General features: G+C 57.7%; 1 protein-coding gene across 1 annotated transcript in view; it reads right to left on the reverse strand.

Annotated features, from left to right (window-relative positions):
- ABCC1 (ATP-binding cassette, sub-family C (CFTR/MRP), member 1) overlaps positions 1 to 6,690 on the reverse strand; it is a 69,504-nt gene extending 62,814 nt beyond the window's left edge. Inside the window, exons 1-5 of the mRNA XM_012731654.1 lie at positions 6,472 to 6,690; positions 6,118 to 6,294; positions 3,453 to 3,578; positions 2,204 to 2,341; positions 1,111 to 1,236 (exon numbers count right to left, since the gene is read on the reverse strand). Coding sequence (XP_012587108.1) covers positions 1,111 to 1,236; positions 2,204 to 2,341; positions 3,453 to 3,578; positions 6,118 to 6,294; positions 6,472 to 6,690 — 786 coding nt within the window. The remainder of the gene's footprint in view (positions 1 to 1,110; positions 1,237 to 2,203; positions 2,342 to 3,452; positions 3,579 to 6,117; positions 6,295 to 6,471) is intronic.
- Between the last annotated feature and the right edge of the window lie 1,220 nt (positions 6,691 to 7,910).

Below are 7,910 nucleotides of genomic sequence, written 5' to 3' on the forward strand. Positions count from 1 at the left end.
GCTGGCCAGTGAGGGACAAAGCAGCGATACTTGTTCCTCAGGTTTCCTTTGCCACTCGGAGAAAGCTCCAAGCAGATCTGTTGCCGGCTTAGGGACCCACCTCAACCCGCTTGAGCCCTGCAGGTCAGGGCTCCAGCCTCAGCACTTTCCTGCGGGCCCTTCACTGTCTGCCTGCTCAGGCCCAGGGCCACTGCCCTTGCCACCACCCTGCCTGGAAGCTCATCTCCCAGCTGTCTGTCCAGCTCACTCCCCATTCCTCATGGAGGGGTGGACAGGGGCCTTCCCTGGTGGCCTCCGCCAGTTTCCACTCCCTTCCCCGCCTTCTCAGTGGCAGCCACCCTGGCTGCAGAGTTTCTGGGGCCTGAGTTTGGTCGCTCCATGACAAGAGAATCCTCAGACACCAACTCTGCTTTCTTCGTTGCTGAGGCCTGTGCAGCTGGGCCTAGCACCTGGTCGGAGGGAGGAAGGAAGAGAGAGAAGAGGAAGAGAACGGGGAGGAAGGAAGGAAGCCAAGGGGGGGAAAGGTTGCAGACAGCTGTGTCTTCACTCTTTCGGCAGGAAGGGAGGCCACCTCCACCCGCCCTACGAAACCTGGGTGCGCCAGGTTGCTCTCAAGCTCCCAGTAAAGGCGGGGAGTCTCAAACTCCAGGCAGCACCACCAGAGGGAAGTGAGACTGTGCAAGGTACAGGGGAGGGCGGGGACTGCAGACCTAGGGCGACACCCAGAAATTCTGGCCAACCACTGCAACCGAGGCAACAACCTAGTGCCGCCAGAACTGCTCCTTTCTCCAGAAAAGCGGGACAGGGAGAATGTACATAAAGCCTCCGGAGCAACAATGTGAATCATTTTCCCAAAAACCCTTCAACACAGTGAGAACACCCGCAGGCCCGCAGGCCGCCACTACCCCTAAGCGGCAGGCCCTTCTCAAGGCCCCAGACCCTCACCACACCATGGTGAGGAGGATGGCACCGTCTACCTGCAGGTGCTGGGGGGTGGGGGGGACCCACGAGGCGCCGCCAGCTCAGAACAAGATCCCAGTGACGCGAGCTGGCCGGGCCTCTCATACACACTCTCACACACACATCACGTCACTCTCGGGTCACACTTACGGGGTCATTGATGGTCTCAGAGAACAGAGGAGAGCGGTCCGAGAGACAGGACAACACAAGCTGTACCAGCACGAGGGAAAAGTAGATATAGAACGTGACGTCTCGAAACACGCTGACCTGGGCGTCCTGCATGAGAGGGGCGGGAGGAGCAGAAAAGATCAGGGTCCGGAAGCAGCTCGCAGAGGCCCAGGGAACGGGCGCATCCCCCCTGCGGTGACAACACAGGGTGCCCCACCCCCTGGGGGTGGGGTGAATCAGGCCCATGCCTCCGCCTGGCCCTGTGCATCCTGGCTGAGGGACCCGAGTCCATGTTGCAGCCTCTCTGTTCCTCAGTTTCCCCACCTATACCAGACCTGTGGCTCTCAGCCAGAGGTGACTCTGCCCCCCAGGGAACATCGTAGGGATGTGTCTGTCTGTCATACTCGGATGGGGGAGGGTCACTGGTGCCCAAGGGGTGGAGGCAGCCTGTGCCCCCAGCACCCCCCAGTGCGCAGGGCAGTCCCCCAACAAAGGCATCTCCAGCCCAAAATGTCAGCCAGGGCTGAGGCGGACAGCCCTGCTGGAGTGATGGGGAGACCTCAATAAGACAATTCATGCCCAGCCCGTGGTCCCCTGCCCAGCACACAGAAAACACGATCTTGTGAAGGTCAGCTGTCAGCCCCAGCAGAGATGCCGGCACTGCACCACAGGGGCTTTGCTGGGCTGCAGCAGTAGCTGAGGCACCCAAGTAATGTGGGGGCCAGCTCCTTTATCCCCAGGCAGCAACTGCTCTGCAAACACTGCTCCCTGCTCCACGCCAGACTGCAGACATCTGGAGCCAGCGAGGCCCGTGGGTACAGCTGCTCTAGGCTCACCGTGTGGACTGCATCTGCCCAAGCGCCTAGGACCCACATGGGATTCTCAGGGCTGCAGAGGCAAGGGCGCCCTAAGAAAAGAAGGTTCCAGAACAAAGGCTGGATGGGGTTGGGAAATCCTCAGGGAAGACGTCGGACCCAGATGGGACCCACAGCAACAGGTGATCTCCTTATCAGCCAAAGGCCCAAGCACATTCCCGAGAGCCAATGAAGGCAGCCGTGGAGGAGGCCACACTTACCTCTCTAAAGGCAGTCATGATTTTGGATCTCAAGACGGCAAGGGCACACACTAGGGCTATGAGCCAGAAGGTGAGCATGATCCCTGAAGACTGGACTCCCTTCCTCCTTTCAAGCTGAATTAAAAAGGTAGCAAGCAGCTGGAAGACAGGAAGAACAAGAGTCAGGAGAGGGCAGGCCCCCGTGTGCCCACAGTCCAGGGCTGGCTGGTAGCACTCGGTGGCACAAGAGTGGCTGGGGAGGAGGACCTGGCTCCAGCCCCAGCTCCGCTCACACCTCGCTGGGTGGCGCTGGGCGAGTCGCTGAACCTCTCTGAGGCTCCACTGCCTCATCAGCAAAATGGAGGAGCTAACACTGCTACCTTGCAAGCTGGGGGAGCCATTACGTGCCGCTCTGGGAAAGGACGGTGAGTCGGGGGTCAGCATGCTGTTTCTTCACGGAGCAGAGAGTAAATATCTAAGCTCTGTGGGCCACATAGTTTCCGTCCCAGCCACTCAACTATGGCTATGAAAGCACCCGCCAAGGTACCCAGGTGGAAGGGCCTGGCTGCCGATAAAACTTTATGAAAACAGGCTGGTGCAACCCTGGACTTACAGCTAGGAAGAAGCAGTGTTCACATCCCAACCCCAACAATGATGGTTTCCTCTGGGAACCAGTGACACTGTAATGTCATTGTACCACCAATTCACAAGTGAAGGCGGCAAACCACGGGGCACTAAGCAGTCCGGGGCTCAGTCACCTCTGGGAGTCACGTCTGGGAAGAGCTAAGGAAGTCTCTGGTGGTCATGCTGTCAGCCCAATTCACGCCCCACCGCCCCCCCCCCCCAGATCTTCCTAGAGGGACACACCCCTTTTCACATGAATTTGTTGGACAGCTGTATTTAAAGCTGATTGGTTTCCCAAGCCCAGAGTCCTGCAGCTGGAGGATGGATACGGAGCACGGCGAAACCAAACGGCCAAACACACCTAGCAGCTAACCCAGCAGGCCCAGCGGCTTGGCCCAGCAGAGCTGCCAGAGCGCGAGCCTGCACTTCCAGGTGTGGAAATCAGGAGTGAGGCCCACTCGGGAGAGGTCTGCAAAAGGCAAAGCGCCAGGGCAGAACCACAGCAGCGGGGCAGGGAGGGTGGGCCGGCCACTGGCAGGGGAGCAGCCCCAGGGGGCTTTCTGGGCTGAGGGGGCTGCGGCAGTTATCGGCAACAGGTCTCCACGGTGCTCGGGACAGTGGGGGTTCACAGCCATCGGCCACTCACCATGGTGACGCCCAAGAGGGTCGGGCTGACCAGAAACACCGGGGCGGGGAACAAGCCCCTACTTCTTTCCCAGAAAGAATAGAAGAGGTCTGCCCAGCAGACGAGCCACAGCAGGAGCCCCAAGGCCTGCAAGAGAAGCACAGACATGTCTCACCACGGACAGAGCTGCGACAGGCTGGCCCCCCCGCAAAGGAGCTCAGCCTGAAGGCGGCCCGCCAACCCCTCACCCGCCCGTGTGGTCCCAGCACCCAGCACGGGTCCTCTGGAACAAGGACAAGTCCTGGATCGGCAGGGTGAGCGCCATCTGGGCAGCACACCCCGGCCTGTGCCAGGTTATCGGGTCACTTCTCCCCACCCCTGGGAAGTCGAGCCCTGCCTACACATCCACAGGCGGAGGCGGGTGCTGCGGGCCGCAGAGGCTGAGCCCGGAGCCAGGTGCGCAGGGGCTGAGCCCCCTGGGCCTGTGTAAGTTCCCGCTATGACGCCCCAGGGACAAGCCCTAGCGCCCTGCATCTCCGAAGGTGCCCCTGCCCCTGCATGGGGGTCGGCCACTGCGTACTGGGGCCTGCTGTGACCACGTGCTTTTCAAGGGGCTGAGGGTGTGGCAGACCCAAGCCCCGGCCTCTGTGGAGCTGATTCTAGAGGCCGGAAACAAGGTAAAGATACAGAATAAAATGCCGGAGTAGTAAGTGAGGTGAGGGTAAATCAAATGGGGTAGCCAGCCAGGGACGTCTCTTCCATCAGGTGAGGGCTCAGGCCAGAATGAGAGTGAGTACTTAGGGAAAGACTAATTCAGGCGGAGGGCAAGCACCGGCAAAGGCCCTGAGGCAGAAATCAGTGGGGGGGGGGGGGGCTGAGGCGCCTGTGGAATGGGAGTGCACAGTGCCCCTGAGAGCCAGCAGGAGCTCAGAGCCAGCTCTGGGGAACCACTGCCACTTCCCGATGGCATCTCCCGCCTTGAGAAGTTATCCGAGGCATCCTGAACAAGATCTAAGAAGAAAGTCTGATTTACATTTTTTAAATTTATTTTGTATACAAGAACTGGGGTGCAGGCCAGCGGTGCACAGGGTGAGAGGAGGCTTCCCCAGAGACAGAGTGGGGAGCAGAACTGGTGGGCTGACAGAAATCCACTGCTGAGGGGCGGGAGGGAGACAGGAGGGTCAGCACCCAACCCCCCCTTCAGTGGCTGCTAATTCCCAGGGCTGAGACTTAACCCCTGGTCTCCCCAGGGCGGCCCTGATTTACAGAGCGATGCAGTTCCCTGAGTTAAAACGCTCCCAGAGTCTAGGGGGGAGACACCTGACCTGGTTACGGAGCAAGTGGATGACTCTGGAGACAGGCCACGCTGCTGGACAGAGGGATATTACCGGCATGACCTTCCTACTCCTCGAGGGTTTATCAAAATAAATCTTGAGCAGCTGTAAAAAAACAAAGGCGGCCTGCGGGCCGCACCCTCCGCACCTGCCCCGGCTGCTGCGAGCAGCTGCTCCCGGGAAAGCTGGACACCACGTGACCCCAGATGTTGGGTCTGAAGATACAGCATGGCTTTGCCCTTCTCAGCCAGACAGGCTTCGGCCACAGGCCAGGAGCTCACTGTAAAGTGGCCCCCAGGCTCCCCAACACAGGAGATGAAGCATTAGCTCTCTCAGGTTAAAGGAAAGGAAGGAGGCCTGCTGGTGCCCCGGGGCTAAGTCTCAGGCTATCACCTCTACCCTCTGGCCAGGGAGTGACCCAAAGGGCGCAGCAGACCTCTCCTGTCTCCCCATTGCTCCCCTCAGCAGTGTTTTGGTAGATCCACCTGTTCTGCTCCTCACTCTGTCTCTGGGGAATCCTCTCACCCCCTCCCTGCACCTCTGACCTGCACCCCAGTTCTTCTACACATAAACACATCTTTCTAAAAAAGAAAAACAAAGGAGACAGCATGACCTGGATCCTGAACGGGAGGGAAATGCCAGAAAGGACAGCAATGGACAATGGACAAAACTGGAATACGGGCAGGCGGGCTTCTGAGGATCGTGTCCGTGCTTCAAGTCCTCAGTGTATTCACTGTGCTGAGGACATGGGAGGGGTTACCCCAGGCCCAAGAAAGATTATGCTGGGGGAACGGATGGTGGAGGGGTGTGCTGGGTGCCGCTGAGACGCTGCAATTCTGAGAAAATAACATGGAGAGAGAGCAAAAGCCAGTAATAAAACGTGGCCAAACGTTAAAAACTGGTGATATGAGTTATGGGTATACCAGCTGGGGGGGACATTCCAGTACTTTTCCAACTTTTCTATAGTTTGCAATTATTTCAAGATAAAAGTATTTTTTAAGTTAAAAAAAAAAAGAAAAAAGAACTTGAATAGGAAAGAGGAATATCTTTGGTGGGGAGGAAGATGTCCCGGTGGAGTCCTGATAATCCCTGGAGACCAAGCCTATAGTCTCCACGCACTGACAGGGCCCTGGGGGAGGGCAGGAGAGTCACCCAGGGTCGGAGCTAGAAGAGGCTCAGGGTGTCTGAGCCCACATCAGGCCCCAGGGCCCCCGCCTCCAGCCACCACCTTGTTACACGGTCTCCCACATAAAGGCGCGCAGGGCGGTTAAGACGAAGAAAGCTGCCTGTTTCCACCACCCATGGCTTCCCACCCGGGGGCACCCCCAGCCCAGAAACCCCAAGCGACTTACAGTTTTGGCTTTGTTGAGATGCGTCATCTGAATGTAGCCCCGGTCATGGCGGGAAAGGTAGAGGAAGTAGAAGGGGAAGCAGGCCCAGAGGTAAAAGCAAGGCACCCACACCAGGACGGTGTTCTGAAAGCACTTGGTGAAGTCAGGGTTGCTGGTGTTCCACGAGAGGCCCCGCTCCTACGGACACAAGCAAGGACCGGTCACTGGGCGCCGCTCGAGCGAGGGCCAGGGCTGCCAGCGGGCTCAGGCCACAGCCGAGCCCACCGCGCCGAGGGCCTCCAGCAGACCAGGTGAGCCGGGGCGGCCAGGCGCCAGGAAGACTAAAGCAAGAACTGAAGGGCGGGCCCGTCCCACCCGACAGACGAGGCCCGGAAAGCGGTGGCAGGTTCCACCATCGGACAAAAGCTGGAGACGCCGCTCCAAAGGAGTCCTGGGGGGCACGCTGCTGTAGCCCAAGAGTGCCACGGTGACTGACACGTGGCATTCTGCCTCGGGAACGGAGGACTTTCTCAGCCTCTTCACCACCATGCCGTCATCCCCAAAGCATGCCACCACTACCAGCACAACGTCCATCACAATGATGCTCACAGCTCCTCTGCCACATCAACCACCATCACCATCACTGCCATCTTCGCCATCGCCCTCACGACCAACACGACCATGCCCGCCAGCACCAGCCATACCCGCAACTGCCACCATCACCCGCACTGCCAGGGCATCAGGGTAACACCTAAACGGCAGCTCTGTGAGCGAGGTCCCTTAGAGAGTCCCTAGAGGGTCACTTAGAGAGTGCTGGGTGCGTAGTGTTGTTTTGTCCCAAATTCTGTGACCGGCCGCAGAAAAGACAGACCAAAGGCAGAGAGGCTGAGCAAACAATTTATTGCTCTCGGACAGCAGCTGAGACAGAGCCCAAGGGTAGGGTCCGCAGCTACTGCCGCCCTTATAGGGGGGAAGGGTCTCTTATACAGGTTTAAAACTTGAATTCCAAAGAGGTGATTAATCGCTACATCCCTTGATGTCTGGTCCAGTTCGTTATCACCTTCATCTAGTCCCATCTCCGATGCAAGACCCCGTTAATTGGATGCAAGGCCCCCAATTTATTACCGCCTTATCACCTTTGGATGCAAGGCCAGGTTTATTACTGCCCTTACCCGGTCCCTCAGTAAATCTCCGCATCTGGTCACTCCCAACCAGTGTCTCCTTTAATTCCATAAGGACTCTATCATTCCTTTGTCAGGTAGGAACACTGAGACGCAGAGAAGTTCAACGACTTGTCCGGTACTACACAGCTGTGGTATGTTGGCTGTCCACTCTAAGGGGCCTGAGCTACAGCAAACTCATACTCGGGCAATTGGTTCTGGGGTCCCTGCATTTAACTACTACGCAGCCCAGTTTTGGAAACAAATTTGGTTTCGTTTCATTTGGATTTTTCTAAACCTTTTTTTTAAAAAATGATTTATTTATTTATTCATACAGAACTGGGGTACAAGCCAGAGGTGCAGGGGGTGGAGAGGATTCAAGAGACAAAGCAGGGAGCAGAACAGGCAGATGGACTGAAATACACAGCTGAGGGGAGGAGAGAGGAGAAAGGGGAGGTCTGCTGCGCCCCATGGGTCACTCCCTGGCCGGAATTGGGCTCAATCTGCAGTGGCTGCCCAAAGCTTCACAGTGTGAGGCTGAACCCCTGGGGCCACTAGAGAAGGCCCTCATTTGTATTTTTTAAAGAGATAAGCAAATAGCTCAAAGGACAGGAACACAAACCGCCCAGGTGTTCTGGCTGGTAGATGTCTATT

Source organism: Condylura cristata, unplaced genomic scaffold (genome assembly GCF_000260355.1).
Source record: "Condylura cristata isolate star-nosed mole 26May11 unplaced genomic scaffold, ConCri1.0 scaffold00032, whole genome shotgun sequence".
Classification (NCBI taxonomy): domain Eukaryota; kingdom Metazoa; phylum Chordata; class Mammalia; order Eulipotyphla; family Talpidae; genus Condylura; species Condylura cristata.